This window comes from Crocodylus siamensis, chromosome 2, assembly GCF_052110815.1.
Source record: "Crocodylus siamensis isolate JL-2025a chromosome 2, ASM5211081v1, whole genome shotgun sequence".
In the NCBI taxonomy this organism is placed as follows: Eukaryota; Metazoa; Chordata; order Crocodylia; family Crocodylidae; genus Crocodylus; species Crocodylus siamensis.
The window spans coordinates 269520217-269541677 of NC_143396.1; the positions used below are offsets into that span (position 1 = coordinate 269520217).

Below are 21461 nucleotides of genomic sequence, written 5' to 3' on the forward strand. Positions count from 1 at the left end.
CACGTGCAGCTCAGCACGGTGGATGCAAGTGTTACCAAAGCCTCTCCAGCACCCTGTGAGCGGCGTGTTTCTAGACCCCCCGCCCGGCTCCTCCTGTAGTTACGGAGGAGCGCTGACCCTGAGAGGAAAGAGCCGGCTCCTGTCCCTCCGCGCGGGGGCTTCTCAGTCCGCTGGGCCCGTGCCAGCTCCTCGCTGCCGTCCCCCGGGTTGCGCGGGCAGAGCTCTTCCGGCGCTGCGGCAGGGCAGGGCTCCGGCGCGCCGCCGAGGGGCCGCGTCCTGGTCCCGGCTGCAGCCCCCCCGCGCTGTGGCCGCGGCTCCGCCCCCTCCGCGGGGCGGGGCGGGCGCCGTCTCCTAGGAACCCAGCGGCTTCCCGGCCGCGGCCATGGCTGGGGCGGTTGCAGGCGCCGCGTCGGAGGCGGCCGCGCGGAGCTGCCGCGTCTTCCTCAACCACCTGGACTCCTACAGCGGCGGCAACATCGGCAAGGTGGCCCGGGGCCGCCCACGGGCCGGGTCCCCAACCCAGGGGCTGTGGTTTGCAGCTCTCCTGGCAGCAGGGCTGTCTGGGGGCCAAGGAAGACACCTGGGCGGGGGGCTCCTCTCGTCACCCGTTGAGGGGTAGTGGCTTTGCCCGTTGAGGCGCTGTAACCTGCCCTCCTTTCTGCTCTTCCCTTTGGGCCACCAGTATCTGTCCAGGTGCGTGGTCGGGGCCTCACTGGAGGAGGTGGTGGAGGATGAGGAGGAGGACGATGAGGCCAAGTCGGCTGGAGAAGCCAGCAGCAAGCCGAAGGCAGGCGTCTATCAGATCGTGGGGACCCTGTCTCAGGCTGGGAGCACGAAACCCGACTTTGCTGAAGAAACGTACACTGTAAGTGGCAGCCGCAGCCATCCAGGCAGCAGTTTAGCAGGGGTCATTCGCCCCAGATGGATCTGCCAGGACTTTCATAGACATTAGGGCTGGAAGGGACCTCGGGAGATCATCGAGTCCAGCCCCCTGCCCAAAGGGCAGGAAGTCAGCTGGAGTCATAAGATCCCAGCAAGGTGAGCATCCAATTTGCTCCTGAAGGTGTTCAATGTGGGTGCTTGAACCACCTCCAATGGCAGACTGTTCCAGACCTTGGGGGCTCAGACAGTAAAGAAGTTCTTCCTTATGTCCAGCCTGAAACGGTCTTGTAGTAGTTTATGACCGTTCGACCTTGTCACCGCTTCGGACGGTCTGGTGAACAAAACGTTCCCCCAGATACTGATAGTCACCCCTGATAAACTTATAGGTGGCCATCAGATCACCCCTGAGCCTGCGCTTTTCCAGGCTAAAGAGCCCCATGGCTCTCAGCTTGTCATCATAAGGTCTGTTTTCCTGACCTCTGATCATGCACGTGGCTCTCCTCTGGACTCTCAAGCTTCTCCACATCCTTTTTGAATTGTGGAGCCCAAAACTGGACGCAGTACTCCAGCTGCGGCCTCACCAAGGCCGAGTACGAAGGGAGAATGACGTCCCAGGATTTGCTTGAGAAGCATCTATGGATGCAAGCCAGCATTTTGGTCGCTTTACTAGCTGCAGCATCGCATTGCAGGCTCATGTTCATCTTGTGGTCAATGATGACCCCCAAGTCTCTTTCTTCCGTAGTGCTAGCCAGCGTAGCGCTGCCGAGCCTATAAGGATGCTGCAGGGGTTTTTTCCCCAAGGTGGAGAACCTTGCATTTTTCGGTGTTAAACACCATCAGGTTCTCGTCCGCCCATTTGCTGAGCCTGTCCCGGTCAGCCTGGATTACCTTTCTTTCTTCTGGCGTGGATGCTTTTCCCCAAAGTTTGGTGCCATCAGCGAACTTGGCCAGTCCACTGCTGACTCCAATGTCCACATCATTAATGAAGATGTTGAACAATATGGGTCCAAGGACAGAGCCTTGAGGGACCCCACTGGTCACAGGACACCATGATGAGTGACTGCCATCAATTACCACCCTCTCGATCTGACCACAGAGCCAATTTCCCAGCCAGATCATGGTGGACCCATGATCCACAATTGGCTAGTTTCACCAAGAGGTGATCATGGGATACCAGACTGAAGGCTTTTTTGAAGTCAAGATATATGACATCAATCTCTTCTCCCTTGTCCAGGTGATAGGTCACCTGGTCGTAGAAGGAAATGAGATTGGTCAAGCTGGCTATCCCTTTGGATGTTGGCCTTTTTAATAAACGTTTCTAAGATCTTCCCCAGGATAGAAGTCAGGCTAATGGGCCTGTAGTTAGCTGGATCCACTTTCCTCCCTTTCTTGAAGATAGGCACCACATTGGCTTTCTTCCAGTCTTCGGGCACTACACCAGAGAGCCAAGAGTTTTCAAAGATCCGTGCCAGGGGCTGGGCTATGACGCTCGCCAGCTCCTTGAGTACCCTGGGATGTAGATTGTCAGGGCTGGCTGACTTGAAGGTATCCATCCTCTCAAGGTGTTCCTTCACGACGTCAGCATTAATGGAGGGCAGGGGATCTCCCTCATCCAGACCTCCCTGTCCCGTAGCGGGCATGGGCGTCCCATGGGATTAATTAAAGACCAACACAAAGTACCCATTTAATAGGTTGGCTTTTTCCTGGGCATCAGTTGTCAGTTGTCCCATCTGGTTCAGCAGGGGTCCAATGTTGCCCTTGCTTTTCCTCCAGCTCCCCACATATCTGAAAAAGGACTTTTTATTGTCCTTGATGCTTGAAGCTAGTTGGAGTTCAGTTGCAGCCCTGGCTTCCCACAGGTTTGCTTCCTGCAGGACCAGACCAATGCAGAATAATTCTCCTTGGAGGTGAATCCCATCCTCCATCCTTTGTAGGCCTTTCTTTTTAGCCTCAGGAGGTCTGCTAGGTCCCTGGAGAGCCAGGGGAGCTGCTGTGCCCTCTTGCTGCCTTTCCTCCGAGATGGAATAAACTTAGCTCGTGCATAGAGGGTCGCTCCCTTGAGGAGCAACCACTCTTCTTGAACTCCCATCTCCCTGGGGTCATGGTCCATTAGGGCCTGACTGACAAGCCTCCTAAGCTTGTCAAAGTCAGCTTTCCTGAAGTCAAGGACTTCCGTGTTGCTGACTGACTTGCCACCTTTACAGCGGATGGTGAAGGTGATCACCTCATGGTCACTGTCACCCAGCTTCCCATTGATCACTAGGTCACCGATTAGGTCATTCCCAGTAGCCAGTACCAGGTCGAGCAGCGCTTTGCCTCTTGTTGGCGCATAGACTTCTTGAGTCAGGTAGAAGTCATGCACGCACAATAGGAAGCTTTGCGACTGCTCAGATTTTGCTGAGTGATCCTCCCATGAGATGTCCAGGTAATTGAAGTTACCCATGACAACCATGGTCCTGGAGCATGTAGCCTCAGCCAGTTCCTGGGAGAATTCCCGGTCAAGCTCAGGACTTTGGGTGGGAGGTCTGTAGTAGACTCCCACCATTGTGTCCCCTGTGCCATGTTCCGCACAGATTTTAACCCAGAGGGTCTCCAGTCATCCACCCTGGTTGCCAATATCAGCTTGCAAGTGTAAGACAGACAAATACCATCTGTCACTGAACAACAAGTGCAATGCATTGAAAATCAGAACTGCGGCATTTGTGTTTGGTCCCCTGGCTCTCCCTGCATCCTTTCCCTATACAGCCTCATCTGCGCACTCATGGGATTTGAACTCAAGCAGCGCTGCTTGACCTTTCTTCTCTGGCAGGTTGGATAGGCATTGCCTGGTCCTCCTGCGGGCCAGCCCCTGCTGGTGGCACTGGTCTGACTCTCGGGGCAGACACGGCAGTCACCATCAGGGCCCTCAGAAGGGGCCTGCCCAGCCCTATAGGGGGAAGGGGACTTGGCTCAACACCAACCCAGCCCCATGCAGGGGAGAAGCATGGTCCATTCCCAACCCAATGCAATACCAGTTCAGATTCAAGAAGGGAGGGTTGTGAACCAGAGCCTGGGGCTTGTGGTTTGGGAAGTTGATAGCAAGGAGGGTGGTCATAATGGGCACTGCTCCCCTGCTGCCAAATTTCCTTATCTGTGGGGACCCCCACTGGCCAGACATCATGGCTCTGCAGGCTGCAGTTGGCCCACAGGCCAGAGGTTGAACACCCCAATCTAAAGAATACTGAAATTAATGGAAAGCCTAAAATTAAACTCCATGTCTACCCTTCCCATTCATTTATGCATTCTTTTTACTTTCCAGGAATAGTTATTATGTAGGTAACACTAGGTGTGCAACATCCCTAACTACTTATTGAGTCCACTGTTTTTAGTAGTGACTGTGTCATTTGGATGCCTCAATTTTGGCTTCCTTTTGTGAAGTGGGGTGCTTGTAACATTATGAAAGTAAAATCCCTGTGTCAAGTGAGAGATGCAACATCATAATGACTTTTTGAAAATCTTGAACTGAACTTCTGTTTGGCTGAATTAACCAATAAGAACATGGATTTTTATACATGCAAGCACTGCAGCACCAGATGCTTTGAGACGTGCCCAGCGCTGCAATTCTTACAGTTGTATAAGCAGTGAAATGCACATCAGTGCTGAGAAAATGGCAGCAGCATGCTTTTGAACTAAAACACATCAGAGGTGCTTTAGTTCAAAAGTGCACCACCACCATTTTGTCACTTTTACAACTGCATGTGGCACAGCTCAGGACAATTCACCTGAACTCATTTGTGGAGCAGACTCGATATTTGAGTCTGCTTCAAAGCAGCAGATCTCAGGTGCATTGTGGGACAAAAAAGTGTGTATAAATGCCCATTATGACTGGCACTGTTTAGCCCCAACACAATGCTATATCATTTGTGCACTGCAAAATATTTTACAAATAAGAATAAATTGAGAATGTCTTTACATTTAGAAGATATCATAATCTAGTACAGCGATTCTCAACCGGGTTGCCATGGCACCCTGGGGTTTCTTGAGATGCTTTTAAGGATGCCACACTATCATGGCACTGTGTGATGTGCACATATAATTTACAAGATAAACCTAGAAGTTTTAAATAGGAATCTTTAGCATTAAAGCTGTAGTCTTTCTGAGTTCTTTGCAACAGAAGAATTGTTTTATTATTTTTCTGTACTGAAAGAACAAATGAAAACTAGGAGCAGGCATTTTTTGAGGGGTGCCTTGACCTTAGAAGAGGTTGCGAATCTCTGATCTAGTGGGTAGTAATGGGTCTGTTTCCTTGGTAGTTGAAATTCTCTTCTAATTCTGATAACAAAATTCCTATGATTTTTTCTCATAATTATACATATGGTCTATTTCTAAATTTCATCTTAAAGACAAATCCTTATGCCCACACACTGCATCTGGCAGGATTTAAGCCTTAATATGATTTTGTTGTGTGGATACAACATTATGCATATTGCAAAAAAATGCTGGAGCATTACATTTTTTTAAAAAAAGGAACCATCTTTCATTCTTTTAATTTGAAAAGGCAGAATAATTTCTATAATGTTTAGAAGTCTAAATACTGAGACTGTCTTCATTTATTTTTCATGGAGTTATCAGATGCAGAAGATCAGCCTTCTAATGGAATTGTGGTTGCAATCTTAACCTGGGTTTACATAAAACAAATCCTCTCCACAGGGCTAAATCTGGAAGGCGAGCCCTCACATTTTGGACTCAAAGGTCTTTTACACCTGAAGATCAGTATGATAGCTGTTGATTATCAATTTTAGGAGTACTTTTATAGTCAGTCAAAACCATAAACAACCAATAGAGGGTCTTCACACACACACGTACTTTTCAACTTTGTTTTTACTGAAGTGAGTAACCAAAAACTCCCCAAAACACCAAGAGCAGGATATAAATAAAGAACAAGTAAAAACTGTAAAACAAAACAACCCCCCCACCAAATGTCCCATCTTAAAAACTCATCCCAGTATGTTGATTCTTGAACTTTGTTAACTTGTGTGCAAAAAGTAAATTATTTTTCATATTTGAATCATACTGGGACTTCTTTATTGCTTTCCATCTAAAGGGAAAGTTTAGAGGAAGATGGTGGTTCACTAAGAAGTCAAGTAGAAATTTGATAGTGAAAATTCAAGATAAAAGGAAAAAGAATTGAGTAGGGGAACTTATTCTTCTGAAAAAGGTTTTATTTTTTTCCAGGTTTCTACTCGAGAAGAACTCTTAAGTTACCTGCTTGAATGTGATGTCATTATATATAATATCACTGAAGATGCAGATCAAATTGAGGAGGCAACTTGGGCAGCTTCTGGTCAGTACGATCAGTAACTGAAAAGGAAATTGTCATACAGCCATTAGATTTGGCCAGTCATTTAATCTCAAAGTTGCAGTTTTCTATAATATGAAATGAGGTTCCCAGATGAAGAAGCAGTCTGGGGAAATGGTGAAATCTGAATTGCTGCAACAAGTATCAGATAGGACATGTGTACTGCAAAGAATTTGGCAAAATTTTGATCAACTCTTGCACAGAGGTTTTCAAAATATATAAATATACATTTTAAATGAAAATATATGAAATCAACATAAATTTTATTCTGGATTATGTAGCAGAATATAATACTCCATCAAGTCATGTTATTTTGTATTTTTTGCAAAAATATCTCAAACCATCAAGATAAAGTCCTTTTCAATTCTAAGCTTATTGGTCTTTTAGCAGCAAAGAAATTAATCTTTCACCAAAATGTTTTACAGGATCTAGATTGTAATCACACATTAGTTTGAACATAGAATTAATTCTGTTTATTAAATACTTTTATTTATTCTACCTGTATATGGATTTAATCAGCATTTTGCAGGGACAGTGCAGTGCAGCAAGCAGGGCCATGAGGCGGTGAAATTGCTGTTCTGTAGATCCTCCCCTTATGTGGAGATGCTTATGGAGATTTGGAATCTTCTCTAGTCTCTCATGGAGAAGCCTTCATGACTTAATTAAGGGCCTTCATAACCTTGTCCACTACCCAGTTCACCTAGCCACTACTTAGTTCATTCATTTCTGTTAGAAACTGAGTGGAAGCTTTGCACCTTTGTGATTCAAATAATGGTTTTTCAAAAAAAAATTACTTAAATCTACAGTTAAAAGTAATCTAGCCTATTTTTGCAACATATGCCTTATTGCCAATTTGATTATTTTCCCTTTATTTTGAAAGTATTTACAAAACTCATTTTACTGGGTTCAGCTAGAATTGGCTCAGATGAAAACTTGTTTTCAAGTCCTGAAGGATTTATCAGCAAGGATGCTAATATTTAAGCACCTCTTAGAAATTGTAGATTAAATAACAGTTAGTGCTAAATTAGAATTTCTGCGTGTTTTAAATAAAGGAATAATAGATTATAGAAGCAACACATCACTTTAAGAAAGCACAGTTAATCAAGAGGCTCAAGCAGTGGTAACATAACTCCAATAGTGTGTCAGGATGCATTTGAGATTTATGAATCTGATCGCAAAATAACACTTTTTTGTGTTGTTTTACTTCCATTGTTAAGGTGGTTGGCCTATCATATTATGTATTAATAATATGTATTAACTATATATTAGGTACAATGAATAGGTGTCAACACAATAATACAGTTTCATCTGGAGCTATAACATGTTGTATCTATATTCATAAGATATTGGGGGAAGGGTTGTTATTATTATTATTTTTCATGGACACTCAGGAGCAGTTCTAAATTTTTGGTGGCCTGAAATCCTACTTTTGCTTCACATAATACTGGCTATTTAATAATACTCTTGCATTTACAGTTTTAGGTCTAGCTTGCATCTCATTTAACCTAGCTCCCAAGATTCACAAAATCTTTATTCTATCATCTTTTTTTTCTCTTGAAACCTTGGGGAATAACTTTATCATGATACCCAAATAATAAATGTTTTTCTCTAGTAGTAGAAACAAGGTAAATGTACTGATATGACATTTAAAACAAATTAGACACCCCCGCTAGTAGTCTAAACATCATATCATAATTATTAGGGTGGGAAACAAATACATTTTACCTTAACTTAATTATTTAGCTCTGGATTAAAATAAGGCAACATCACAATAATTCTGTAATCATTCTGTAATAAAATAACATTTTAATTTTCTGTTGGTATCTCAGTGATTCATCTTTATTGACTGTTGTCTGTCATATATGAAAAAATATCATTAATAGATTTTTATTCAGGATCTGTTAATTCCTGGCAATTGAATTATTTTATATTTAAGTTATTAAACAACAAGAAATATGCTGTATATAAAATCAAGTAAAACTTGATTGTTATAGTATATGTGTTGAACATATGTGTTGAACATTTTAACTTGAAAGATTAAATACAGTCGAAGTGCTGTAGCCAACAGTAAAACTCTTTGTTTTTATTATGCAGCACTATATGCAGAGGTACAACATTTTGAGAAACAAAAGATATTCATCTTACTTTCAACAGTAATGACATGGGCACGAAGCAAACCTCTAGACCCAGTAAGTGATGACAAAAATACTCATTTTCACTGAATCTTTCCAGATAAACACATCTGTTTAAACAGAGATATTTATTGTGCACCCTAATTATAGGAAATATCGTCAATATTAACAAGATTGCTTACACGCTTGGATCCTGGACCTGTGTCATTGTTAAGTTCTGGGTTTGCCATATATTGCATATATGTGGTAAATTAATTTGTGTAAAGTTATGCATTTATCAGATTGCAGGATTAAGAAAAGAGAGAACCATGTATAGTGTTTTATTAAAATCCCCATTTCTGATTTTTTTCTGAAATTGATGCTAATATGAAAAATAAATTCCATGGTTTTGTTATGCTTGTTTTAGTTACAAGATCAGTATATTTTAAAATGATTGATTGATTTTTTTTCCCAGGAGATAATTTTTGAGTTACTCTATTGTTCGTACTCTAAAAACAGGGGTTTTATAATATGTAGCATTAAGGACATTTAAAATAATTTTACATACTTTTTAAAATGTCTTGATATAGGTATTTTTAACTGATTTATTTTTAGTGAAAGTCTGTCTTGTTTTCCCCCTACAGGATGATCCAGAAATTCCTTTTACTGAAGAAGATTACCGCAGAAGAAAGACTCACCTGAACTTTATGGATCATATAAATGCTGAAAAAATGATTCTTAAACTTGGAAAAACTGTAAGTATCAGAAAAGAACCCACTTGACTACAGTTATTTCTTTGTACTTAAATTGAGGAATTACAAATTTATAATAGCAAAAATTACTTGTGATATTTAATAGATTTTCAAACTTTTATTAACCCCTTGTTTTTTGGGAATAAGCCTCAATGGTGATGATGTGAAAAATACAAGCCTATTGAGAAGACAATAGGCTCTTTAGAAATATAAATGTATTTTATAGTAGATGAGCCTTTGTTTCTGTTGAAACTTACTCTTATTTTTCTTAAGCACTGATTAAATCACCTGGACCTTTTGATAAATGTATTTTTTTGACTCATCACAACAGAGATGAAACTTAGGAACTTCATAGGAGAGAAACAAGGGAGCTGAAGGATGGAGGAAGCAGGAGGAAGAATTTAGATTGAGTAATTTTAGAAAAATAAAAGCACATAAATATGTAACTAATAAAATGTTAATTACAGTACTAGGCTAATAACATTTCTAATTTATATACTTAGGTGTTCAGAAAGATCTGTTGTGGTATGCATTATATAAATACCTTTATCACGCAGTAGATTGCTCATAGTCAGGCTGCTGTGTCTGCATGGAGCCATAGTGGCTAGGGATAGACATTCAAAAAGCCTGAGCCTGAATTGATTCAATCTTTGCAAGTTAGTCTAACCTGGCTAGGCTAAATCACTTTGTAACTGCACAGACATCCCCTCTGGACTGAAGAAATTCAGGCTTGTGCCTGCAGTGGCTCCAGCTAGAAGCCAGGGGGCACTAGAGCAGCCTTCCCTTCACTTCCATAGGCCTGAGCTGAGGGTGGGGGCGGTCAGGCCTGACAGGATGCTGTGATTATTCCCCAACACCCTGAGCAGCCCAATGCAATTTGTATCACCCCTAACTCAGTGTTTATCAACCCATTAAGAAAACAAAGCCTCTCTCCATTAACTAATGGAGCTTTTCTTAAACAGCTCTTCCAAGGAAGGACATTAAGTTACCTGTTGATTAGCTCCAAAAAGCCTGTCTGCCTTTGTCATCTCCCACAGCAGACTGTAGCCAGCGTGTGGTCTGCTACCTAATGCTGAAGTGTCTGCATAAGCCAGAGGGTAGGGGGGAATAATCCTGCTTAGTAGGGAGAAGCTAGGTAGACACTCTGTGCCTACATGTCTCTACCAGAGCACTGGCCAGGGAGCAGAGGGGAGGGGCTAGCCCTGCCCTGGAGCAGAAAGCCCCACCCAGCCCAGAGAGCATGCCAGGATGCTGGGGGAGTCTGACTTATCTTAAACCAGCAGGGGGTCTGGGGCAGACACTGCATAAATCAGTTTGACCCAAATCAGTTAAGTCTGATACTATGTTCAACCGGGTTTATCTCAAGTTGGTTTCAGCCATTTTCAGGCTGGTTTATGTGTACTGAACATCTGTTCTGTTACAGGTTTAAATCAGCTTCTGATCCCATAAACTGGTTTGTGTGTAATGTCTGCCCCTAGCCAGTGACTTTAAGCACACACATGGGACATGAGGACCGTGGAGAAGGCTCTGTAAGGAAGTAGGATTCTGCAGAATGAGGTCTACAGTCAACCCAAAACAGCTAGGCCAAAATACTGTTTCACTTCAAAGCGTGTAAGTGCTACTTGCACTTCTAAATGTAGCTACATAAAGGGGCATTTTCCTTCTACTCAGGAAGGTTTTAGATCATATTTCCATCTGTGCAGCTAGACTTGTCCCTTGAGCATGCTAGTCAGGGATCTGCTATGGCCATGTGTTCCTTAGTCAGTCAAGTTTTAAAGACGGTGACATTTCAAAATAAAGAATATATTTATTATTGAGTGAGTGTGGAATTCCATTTGCCCTTTCCATACAGAGGGATTGACACTAGAAATCATACTTAGTTTTTTAATGATGCATGACAGCACATAATATTAGCAATGGTATGATTGGGACAGCAAATACTTTATAAAGTGATTTAGAAAGCCAAATGGTAAATTGCTTTTATTTGCCCAGTATAAATGTTATAAAATTTCCCCCAGACCCATGGTACTAGTGATATGAAGGTTACACCTGTGTCTAAAGTATTTGATAGTGGCCTTTAAAAGCAGTAGTTAGCTGTGTTAGTCTGAAATGAGGCAGAAGACAAGGTAGATTATACATTATTGATAGACTAAATAAGAGATGAATAAGCATTTGTAAGCAGCAGCTGATTTCATCTACCTTGTATGATGTTATCTTGAAAGAGATAATAGTATTGGACCACTGGTCTAAATTTGCTTGGTCATGTTAGGTTTTGAATTCCTACTTAAGTAACAAATAATTAGCATATGATTAGGTCTTAAATGTTTGCATGTGCAAGAGAAGCCCTAAAACAGGTTACAATGGCTAGAAGCTGACATCTGCTGGTTTTAATGAATATTGCACACATGAAGTGTTCTCTTTGTCAGTGACCAAGTATTAACTAGTTATTAAAATTATTTACATTTTGAATACAATATATTTGATAGTCACAGCTCTGGACAATACAGTCTCATGCATGGGACTTTTCAGAAAGGCTCATTAGCTCATATGTTTATGGTAATATGACATCTGTAATCTCCTCCAATTCTGTTTTTTCCTGATGATTATTAAAACCTGTTGCAGTCAGTTGATGTGAGAAACATTTCTAGAGTTTAACTATATAAAATATATATATAAACCAAGTCTGATTTACAGAGCATTGCCTCTATATAATCAAAGACTGACTGGTAGTATTCCAAGTATGATACTGAAATGCTTTAAAAATAATTTCAATAAAAGCATTATTTTTCAGGATAGAGAAAATAGACTTTCGCAACTTTTTTTTGTTGAATTATTTTATAAAGAACCATAATGCTATCTATATGAGAGAGATGCTCTCCAGCATGAAGATGGCTAAAGTAAGTTTTTATTGGCAGACCTTCAAGCGAACCAAATATGCACTTGACAGTGAAGAGAAGAAAGTCATGTTCTCTGTTTTGAAACAGATTTTCAGTATGAGCATTTCTGGAAATTTATATAACAAGGGAACACTTTAAAAGATTTATCTGTAAATTGAGGCTCCAAAAAAAAAAAAAAAAAAAAAAAAAAAAAAAAAAAAAAGAATTTTATTGCCTTAATCACCTTTTACTTGGGTAGCATAATAATTCTACACACTGGAATCCTGATCTGCATGCAGTTTTGTCAGTGTATTTGTTTTAGTTAATCCATTTTTAGTACAATTATATTAGTACACCACCCAGTATGGGCACTGTTATTCTGCTATAAAAAAAAGTGTTTTTTACTGCTATCGCTTATTTCCCTTTTCACATAGAAATAAACTATACTGGTATAGTCACATTTATAAGCAGTGAAAATACACTTATGTTTCTAGGGTGAAGACAGAATGGGGCAGGTTGTCTTACTACATTATCTTTATTGATATAAAGTTGAAATGCTTTAATTATATGTAGTTCATTGTTTTTTAATATACATAGTTTCCAAGAGAATGTAGAATGGGGATGAAAGTATGTAAGAGTACAAGTGAAACAACTTCTCATACCAGTTTATGCATACTTTGCATCTAGTTTTTACCAGAAGTAAATGCAAGGGTAAGACTGAAGAAAGAGGCCTTAAACTTTTATTTTCAGAATCATTCCTGAAACCAAGAAGTCAGCATGATTTATCCTGTTCACTTCTTTTACTGTATAAGTGTCACAGAGTGGGGTCTTAGGGGTGGCCGTGATCTCCTCTAGTGCCCCCTACCAAGCCAAGTCACATTAAAGCACCCTCGTTCTCACCCACCACGCCTTGATCTTTTATATATAAAAGGGAGGCTGCTTTTCATCCCCTTGGACATAGTGCTCTGTTGTATCCTGACCCCTGTTCTGTACTGTGTGACTTGGTGCACCCCCAGCCTTATGGGCTATGCATGGCTCTAAAAACCCCCTTTACCACACTCCAAGCCTCACCGATATCCTGGACGTTGTTCAGTCAGCCTGGCTCTCTGCACCTTCTCTGGCTCTCCACAGCCCTCATCTCTTGCAACTGCACCCCACTGGCACTTGGACCTCCTCACACTGCCCCCTTTGCCCTGGGGTTACTGCAGCCTTGGGGCTCAGGTGGCTGTAGCCATGCCTGGCCCCAGCTCTCCTCTTCAGGGTCTCAACCCCCTGCTGGGCTCAGGCAGCCTCAGCCTTACCTGGCCTCCAATTCTCTGCTCCCCTTCTCAGGGCTGGGGTCAGTGCACCCCCAAATGCTGCACCCTCTCTGGTGCCAGGGTCCCCACACTACCATGGAGCCCCTATGAGGCCTCTTCCAACCCCTAATAGCCTCACCCAAACCACCAATTGTAAACCATAAACAGAAAGCTCAAGCCCCTAGGCTGCAACATAAATTCAAGCCACTCAGCTATCACATTAGTCCCACCACATCAGGGGTGCTCTATCTTTCCCCCAGTCTCAAAGCTGTACCTGCAGTCTAGCCTCACCTCTTTGTTCAGTCCAACAGAGCTCCTTCCTCTATGGTTGCTGGCAGGGAACTGCCTGCCTGGCCTCAGCCTGTGCTTAAATAAGAGCCAGGCTCAACCTCTTCTGGTCAGCTGACTCACCAGTTTCCCTGGCAACCCACAGCTGTGCTTCTTTGTTACTACTGTGGCTGCCCTGGTAACCAGCAGCTGGGCTCCTTACTTGCTTCTCCTCAAGCAGCAGGCACCTCAGTGCCCTGCTACAATAAGTTATCTTCATTTTCCCCTTTGACACTTTCTAGAATTGCAGTTCAAATGTTGACAGGTTGGTTCTGATAGCAGTGTCCTTTCAAGAAACTATATTAGCAACATGCTCGCTCCCTCCACAATGATCAAGCTGGAAGCTAGACAGATTCTTACTTCAAGTTATGTAAATGAAATAAATATAATTCAAAATAGAATTCAGGGCAAGACAACAAAATTTCATTTACAGAATTTTGAAAAATTATTTTTAATAACTTTTGATTTTACTTCACAGCACAAACAAAAATTTTCAACCTATGTTGTTGCTTCAGGACTTCAGTATGGAGCTGAAGAAGGAATCTTGCATTACTTTTTTAAGGTAGACTTTTTCATGACAATTTTAAGGAAGGTTAATTTACTATTGCACAGGTCCTTAAAGTAAACTTCAAAATTCCAACAGTTTTAAAGTGTAGGAACCAATCAACCAAAAAATGTTACCCACTTAAAAAAGGAAGACGCTTCTTGCCATTTCCCTGAAGTGTGGTAAACTGTTCTGTCTGATACCTCATATCCTTCAATAAATAAAAGCTAAACCACAACCATTTACCATGTCAGTTTTCAGGAGTAAATTATTTCAGTTTAGCTTTCCTTACTGTGTGATTAAGGTGAGCAGCTGAAACATTAGTAATGGATCAGCCAGTGCAGATCCACAAATGATAAGTCCTCTCCCCAGCCCTTTAAAGTAGTATAATTTTTAAAGTATTTTCAGGGTGATGTTGTAGCTTTGGTAGTTCAGGAAATAAGCAAGAGGCAAGGATTTTTATGGATTATATCTGTTATTGGATCAACCCCACAGTAGGGATCAACTTAGATAAATGTTTGAATGCAGTGCATTCTTAGTCGGTCCAAAGCCTAAGTAATATAGGCGTAATATCATTACAAAAAGGTCTAGGTCTGACCCAGTGCCTAGTGAAGTCTGTTCCCATTGTTAAGGGCAATATTATTAATTTTTTATCTGAAAACTTATTCAGCCTTCATCTAGTTTTTGAATAATATCCCAGTATTAACTAAACTGATGGAAACCTATCAATCTGGGTGTCAGAGTTGCCTATATGAAGGATAGGGCCAGGAGGTTTCTGTCCTTTTCTTTTCCATATTATGTAGGTTTTTTAAAAAGGTTTCTTAGTCTCTTTTTGTAGTTAACATTTAGAGAATAGAAAATAATGGCAAAAAACTTGCTCAAACCTGAACAGTATTGTTAAATGTCATTCGTTTCATGCTATGGTGGCAGCTGCCTCTTGCAAAAGTGATTGCTTTGATTATTAAAACAGAAAAATATTCTTGCTTTTACCAATAATATAAATGTTCCTTTTTGCAGCTCCTACTAAATATGAACCTTTCCTTCATTTATATTAATTTTCAGATAGCTTGGCTTGGTGAGAGTCCTGCAGTACCAGTTTTTGGAGTTGGAACCAATTTTCTTCCATTGATTCATGTTGTTGATTTAGCAGCGTGAGTATGCATTTTAGGTATGGTCTGGCCCAGGAATGCTTAGATATATGCCACTGAGGATTTCACTCAGCTGCTGACACGGGTTTTTTTAAAGCTGTATTTTTTAACATGTAGTTACTCCACAGATGAATTTCACACATTTTAAGTCCACCTTTTCTAGTATCTAATTGGCATCTGGGAAGTTATACCCATTTGTCTCAATGAGATCATGCATATATTAGCTTTTTGTATATCTTCTTGAGGCATTGCTCTTCATTGTTGGACTAGTGTAAGAAAAGTAGGATACCTGATGTTATGAATCAAAATCTATGCTCTGGAAAATTTTCCTTCATTTTTTACATACCTTTTGTCTTTAGGGTGCTGTTGTATCAGACTTCATGTTAAAGACTCAACATATTTTCTTCCACTAATGGTCATTGATTGTACTTGCTGCAGGGTGATACAAAATGTAGTGGACCATAGGCCAAGGACTCACTATCTTGTTGCAGTGGATGAATCGATACATACTCTTCAAGATGTAATTAAGGTAAGAACTATTTTTTTTCCTAAGCCCTTAGATCTTAGTTAGAAATTCCTGAATTTTCCCTAAATTATCTGACACAACAAATGAAGTAAAAGTAGTCTTGAAATCCAGTAGAGTTTGTGTCCTTTAAAAAATACAAAAAATGCCTAGTCCTATGGTCTTTATTCAGATTTAGATTAAGAGGGGCCTGAAAAACAGGTACAAATGAAACTTTGTGTTTTCATGCAGTTCACTGTACTGTAAAGAGTCAGTGGGTTTTTATTTCTTTTTTCCCTTGTGTTAGAATCACAGAAAATTAGGGTGGGAAGGGACCTCAGGAGCTCACCTAATCCAACCCCTTGCTCAAAGCAGGACCATCCCCAACTAGATTATCCCAGCCAAGGCTTTGTCTAGCCGAGTCTTAAAAACCTCCAAGGATGGAGAGCCCACAACCTTTCTGTGTAACCTTTTCCAGTGTTTTACTACCCTCCTAGTGAGAGACTTTTTCCCAATGTCTAACCTGAACTTCCCTTGCTGCAACTTGAGACCTTTGCTCCTTGTTCTATGAACAATGTAGCTCCATCCTCTTTGGAACCACCATTCAGGTAGTTGAAGGCTGCTATTAAATCCCCTCTTGGTCTTCTCTTCTCCAGAGTAAATAAGCCAAGTTCCCTCAGCCTTTCAGAGGTCATGTGCCCCAGCCCCCTAACCATGGACTCTCTTCAATTTGTCCACAACCTTTCTGTAGTGGGGGACCCAAAACTGGACACAGTACTTCAGATGTGACCTCACCGAATAGAGGGGAATAATCACTTCCCTCAATCTGCTGGCAATGCTTCTACTAATGTAGCCCAGTATGCTATTAGCTTTCTTTGCAACAAGGGGACATTGTTGGCTGTTATTTAGTTTCTTGTCCACTGTAACCCCCAGATCCTTTCCTGCAGAGCGGTTTCTTAGCCAGTCGGTCCCCAGCCTTTACCAACTGGTGCAGGGTATTGTTCCAGCCTAAGCGCAGGACTTTGCACTTCTCCTTATTGAACCTCATGAGATTTATTTTGGCTCAATCCTCCAATTTGTCTAGGTCACTCTGAATCCTAGCCCTACTCTCCAGCATATCTGTTGATCCTCCCAACTTGGTGTCATCTGCAAACTTGCTAAGGGTGCACTCTATCCCATCTTCCAGGTCATTGATGAAAGTATTGAACAAAACCATACAATTATGTTGTATGAAGATACTGTATTCCTTTTTTCCTTATGTACCTTGAAGCAGAGTAGTCAAGATGAAGCTGCAGTGAAGTAGTAATTTGATGATTTTTTAAATAATTTAATTTATTATTTGAAAGTACTGTAGAAATAACTTGGAACCTATTTGCCTGCTACACTCTCAGTAATGAAAAATTTTACCACAACAATTGTCTAGTTGCAACTAATAGCTCTCAGAAACTTCACTGGTTGTCTACAGGATTAAATATTTTGGAAATCCTTTAGTGGGAGTGTTCAGCAGTGAAGATACTCCATAAAAGGAGTAATCTATGGAATTAAAAGCTTTGGCACACTCCATCTATAGTACAGGTAATAAAAGTTGTTGATATATAGCCCCAGAAGAGGGCCAAACAAATTCTCTAAGCTTTCATGTTCTTCAATTTGTTGTATGTTTCAGAAATCAGGATTATTTTAATACTACAATGTTAAATGCAGATTTCTATACGTTATATAAGTTGAGCGTACAAGATTTTTTTCTTGATTTAATGTGTGTATGATATTGTTCTTTAACAGTGCATCAGCAAAAATGTTGGACCAGGAAAAATCCAAAAGATTCCAAAGGAAAATGCTTTCTTAAGCAAAGAGTTAACAGTTAGTATTTTTTTCCTTTTTCAAATAATTTCTTTAAAGCAGGCATGTGAAATGAAATACCATGCTCTTTTCTTATAGTTTATACCAGCATAAGGATATAATGGAGAAAATTGTCAAGAGGAGGGAATAAACTACATTTAGATGAATAAATAAAATGAAAGTGCTAAATTATACACCTAATGTTTGAGAGCTGTGCAGAATTTTGGCTTCAGTGTTATCCGTGTTACGGATCTTGAGGTCCTCCAGTGAGGTGCTGAAGTCGGTACTGAGTTGAGGATTCTGAGCATTAACAGGAAAACCATAAAAATGGAGCCTCCACAGGAGAAATCAGTTTTAAACAGTAATGTGCAAAAATTACTTTTCTAATTAAGCTCTAAACACAGAGGCTCTGAACCATTTTGTGTTTAGTGCAAATAGCTTGGAATAAACTATGCATATGGACAATACATGGGGTAAAATAGAGAACTTGGGTAAAATGCTATGGCTTGTATTATAGTTCCTTGAATAGAAGATAGATTCAGGACTTTAAAAAATTGAAATAATGATTGTAAGTTCATGGGTTTTAGAAACAAATTGCATACAAATAAGTAGTTCTGTGGCTGGAAGAGATGTATACAAGAGAAAAATCATATTAAAAATGATTATTCGTGTGTTACTAATGACATGCTAGATTATTAAAGCAAAAATGGACTTTAAAATGGAATTATGTTGGTTAGGGCCAACATACTGGATTGCCCATACTTACGGAAATATTTAAAGTTAAACCTGTTTTCATTTAAATTCTTAAAATTTCAAAAATTAATCCATGAATATGGTGTTCTGTGAAACCAAATCTCACTTCCTGTGCATCTATTTTTTTAAACAAAACAAGACTTTTGAGATTAAAGCATGTTGCAAAATAAGTTAACATTAAGTAGGGAACTGTGTAATAAAATATACCTTTTTTTTTTAGCAAATGCAGTTGGATATGTTGCTTGTGAACCTGCGAATGGAAGCGATATTCTTGAAAGAGAACTTCAACATTAAGTGGGTTGCTCAGATGGGACTTGTGGAGAATATTGAGACTGTCCTGAAAGAATACAAGCGACATCGAGGATTACTGGTAATCAGTTCCTATATATTGATAATGTGCGCTTCTGTTTCTTTAAAAGAGAAATATCTATGTTTGTTTAACTCCAACTATTTGGAATACTTGTAAGAAATACAAATGAAACTGACAAGTACAATATACTGGACACTTAGGTTCAAACAAGGACTGAAGAACTAAAGAGAATACAAGATTTACAGTCATCTGAAAGGTTATTTCTATGGTTCCTAGAGTTGAAACCCAGCAGGTAAAAGGACCTTCTTAATGGAAGAACTGTTTCATTCTATTTAACTTTTATGTGATGTACTATATCCCCAGTGTATTTGGTTTTGCAATGCCACTAGATACATCTGTTACTCATGGTTTTTGATTTTAAGATCAATGACTAGGAAAGTAGTTAATATTATTTGTATGCTATGGCTAAATACATTAATAGATGATAAATCCATTAAAAGCTATTGAACAGAATGGTTGCAGATGTTTCCTCTGGCATCTCTTAACCAATAATTGTCGGTGATAGTAGAGAGGGTATTGAATAAGGGGATGGATTACTCGAGAGATAGCCAGCTCAATGTTCTCCTTCTGTAGCATCCACTTCTACAACTGTTGGAGCCAGGATACTGGGCTAGATAGACCATTGGTCTGACCCAGTATGGCACTTCATATGTTCTTACATTCTTATGGCTATAGCCAATTCAGGAAAATCAGTTACAATATATTTATCTCTGCATTTTGTTTCAGCTTGTAATATGGGTAAAATAGTAATATTTAAACTTTTAATTAAAAATATTTAAATGTATTTCATTGAATGTGAGATTTTACTACATAATGTAGAAAAATTCTAGTATCTAGGTAATTAATATCATTTAATATTTTGTCTGTAAGCATGTGAAGTTATCCATACGTGTCTGTTGTGGACACAATGTAAATATGGAAGGAGTGAATCTTGTTCAAACCTCCATTGGTTCAGAAGATCCAGAACAAAAGGAAACTAGTGTGATGCATTGGAAATCCCTATGTCCCAGCGCAGAAAGTGTTTGCTGGACTGAAATGTTAGATTTGTGACTACAGGGATACATGAGTGAAAAAAATAGAACACTAAATTAAAACATCAAATATACTGATGTGGCTATACAATTTGGTCACTTGCAAGGGAAAAGTATTGAAAGTTATATTACTGGTGTTTCACTGCCTAGACAACCAAATAACTATACATTGTCCAGGAAAAGAGTATTTTAGAGAGATTTATATTTGCATATATTTTAGGCCAGATTCCTTCAGGATCTGTTAGCACAGGTCAGAATTTTATTGATGTTAGTTGTATTATGCAAAGTCACAATGGTCTGTGCTAAAAGAGTCTGATGCAGGATGGTGAGATTAGGAGATACTGCTAAGAGTTGCATTGTAGCTTTATATTTTTAGCAAGTACTTACATATAGCCCTTTATCTTGGTGTTTACATCTGGCCCAGATGGGTGGGCAATATATTTGAGACCTCTGTGAAGGAAAAAGCAAGGAGGAATCTCTCCTAATTCTTGATTTTATTGAATTGCAGCAAAGCCACTCCATGACTACTATACTTGCTTCAGAGCTAGTATAGTCACTGTTTCTGTCTCCTTCTGTGTTGGGATGTGAGAGAGACCAGTGGATTTTCAAAGTAGTATATCTACTGTAGTCATTATCCTGGAAATCATTATCTCAAATCCTCACCTTAGGCCCCTGGCCCCCAGTGCACCAGGGTTTTCCAAACTTGCGGGCAGAGCCAAGGGCTTACCTCACATGGCCTAATCTGTCATAAAATGATTGTGGGTTCTAAGCTGGAAACAAGAGGAGACATCCAAGAAGAGAATTTCTATGTTGAGGATATGGACAAATGTGCATTTTAGCCATCTAATAGGGGGAATTAGTACACACCAGCTGTTATTCTGTAATTACTTACCTACCTCAACCTGTAGTAATATACTTTACCTAAATTGCCCCTACCTTGATCCTAAATAAGGAGGCGTAAAATTGAAGTGATTTTGTTCCATTTACATCACTATATTATTATGCAGATGTGAGATTCATATTGTAACAGTTTGCACTGGTATCCTCTGATATTGAGACAATTCTTCCATCTATCTAGACTCTGCGAGTGCATTAATAAAAAAAAAAGTCCAATTTTACTACCATTTACGTAATCACTTATTTTTGCTATTTTAGAGAGAAAAACAGTTTTAAATAAGAATACTCTCACAGTTTGGTTGAATACTTTTGCCTTTGTTTCTTTTCTAGCCAGTCAAAATTTGTATCCTTGGTCCTCCTGCAGTTGGAAAATCGACTATTGCTGAAGAGCTCTGCAAGCATTATAAGCTACATCATGTTAAAATAAAGGATGTCATTTCTGAAGCAATAGGAAAGCTGGTAAGTTGGTACTTGCTTTTCGGGATAACGATTTATTCAGTCTTCTGGGTTTAAAAATGTAAAATGTTTTAAATTAAATATTTAAGAATTCTTACAGCCCTGTGATTTATCATTCAAAGAGTGGCCACATGATACAGTCACCTTCTAGCATAAAGTACAGAAGAGTAAGAATATCCTTGTTGCATTAAAGATGTCTAACCAGCTTTTGACACTATTCCCTTCTTTCTACAGTTTTCTGTATCTGTCAAGTCAAATATATTTATAAACTCTGACTCTTAAGTGCATTTTGTCACATGCTGAACTCTAGGTAGGTCCTGAGCTTTCATAATTACTTTTC

At 40.0% G+C, this 21461-nt stretch overlaps 1 protein-coding gene across 1 annotated transcript in view; it reads left to right on the forward strand.

The window, feature by feature from the left end:
- The first annotated feature begins 108 nt into the window (after positions 1 to 108).
- Positions 109 to 21461, forward strand: part of AK7 (adenylate kinase 7) — a 41250-nt gene continuing 19897 nt past the window's right edge. The window contains exons 1-11 of the mRNA XM_090033973.1: positions 109 to 484; positions 683 to 865; positions 6097 to 6205; positions 8315 to 8409; positions 8976 to 9086; positions 14063 to 14146; positions 15191 to 15279; positions 15715 to 15805; positions 17558 to 17635; positions 18588 to 18737; positions 20996 to 21124. Coding sequence (XP_089890099.1) covers positions 383 to 484; positions 683 to 865; positions 6097 to 6205; positions 8315 to 8409; positions 8976 to 9086; positions 14063 to 14146; positions 15191 to 15279; positions 15715 to 15805; positions 17558 to 17635; positions 18588 to 18737; positions 20996 to 21124 — 1221 coding nt within the window. The 5' untranslated portion in view covers positions 109 to 382. The remainder of the gene's footprint in view (positions 485 to 682; positions 866 to 6096; positions 6206 to 8314; positions 8410 to 8975; positions 9087 to 14062; positions 14147 to 15190; positions 15280 to 15714; positions 15806 to 17557; positions 17636 to 18587; positions 18738 to 20995; positions 21125 to 21461) is intronic.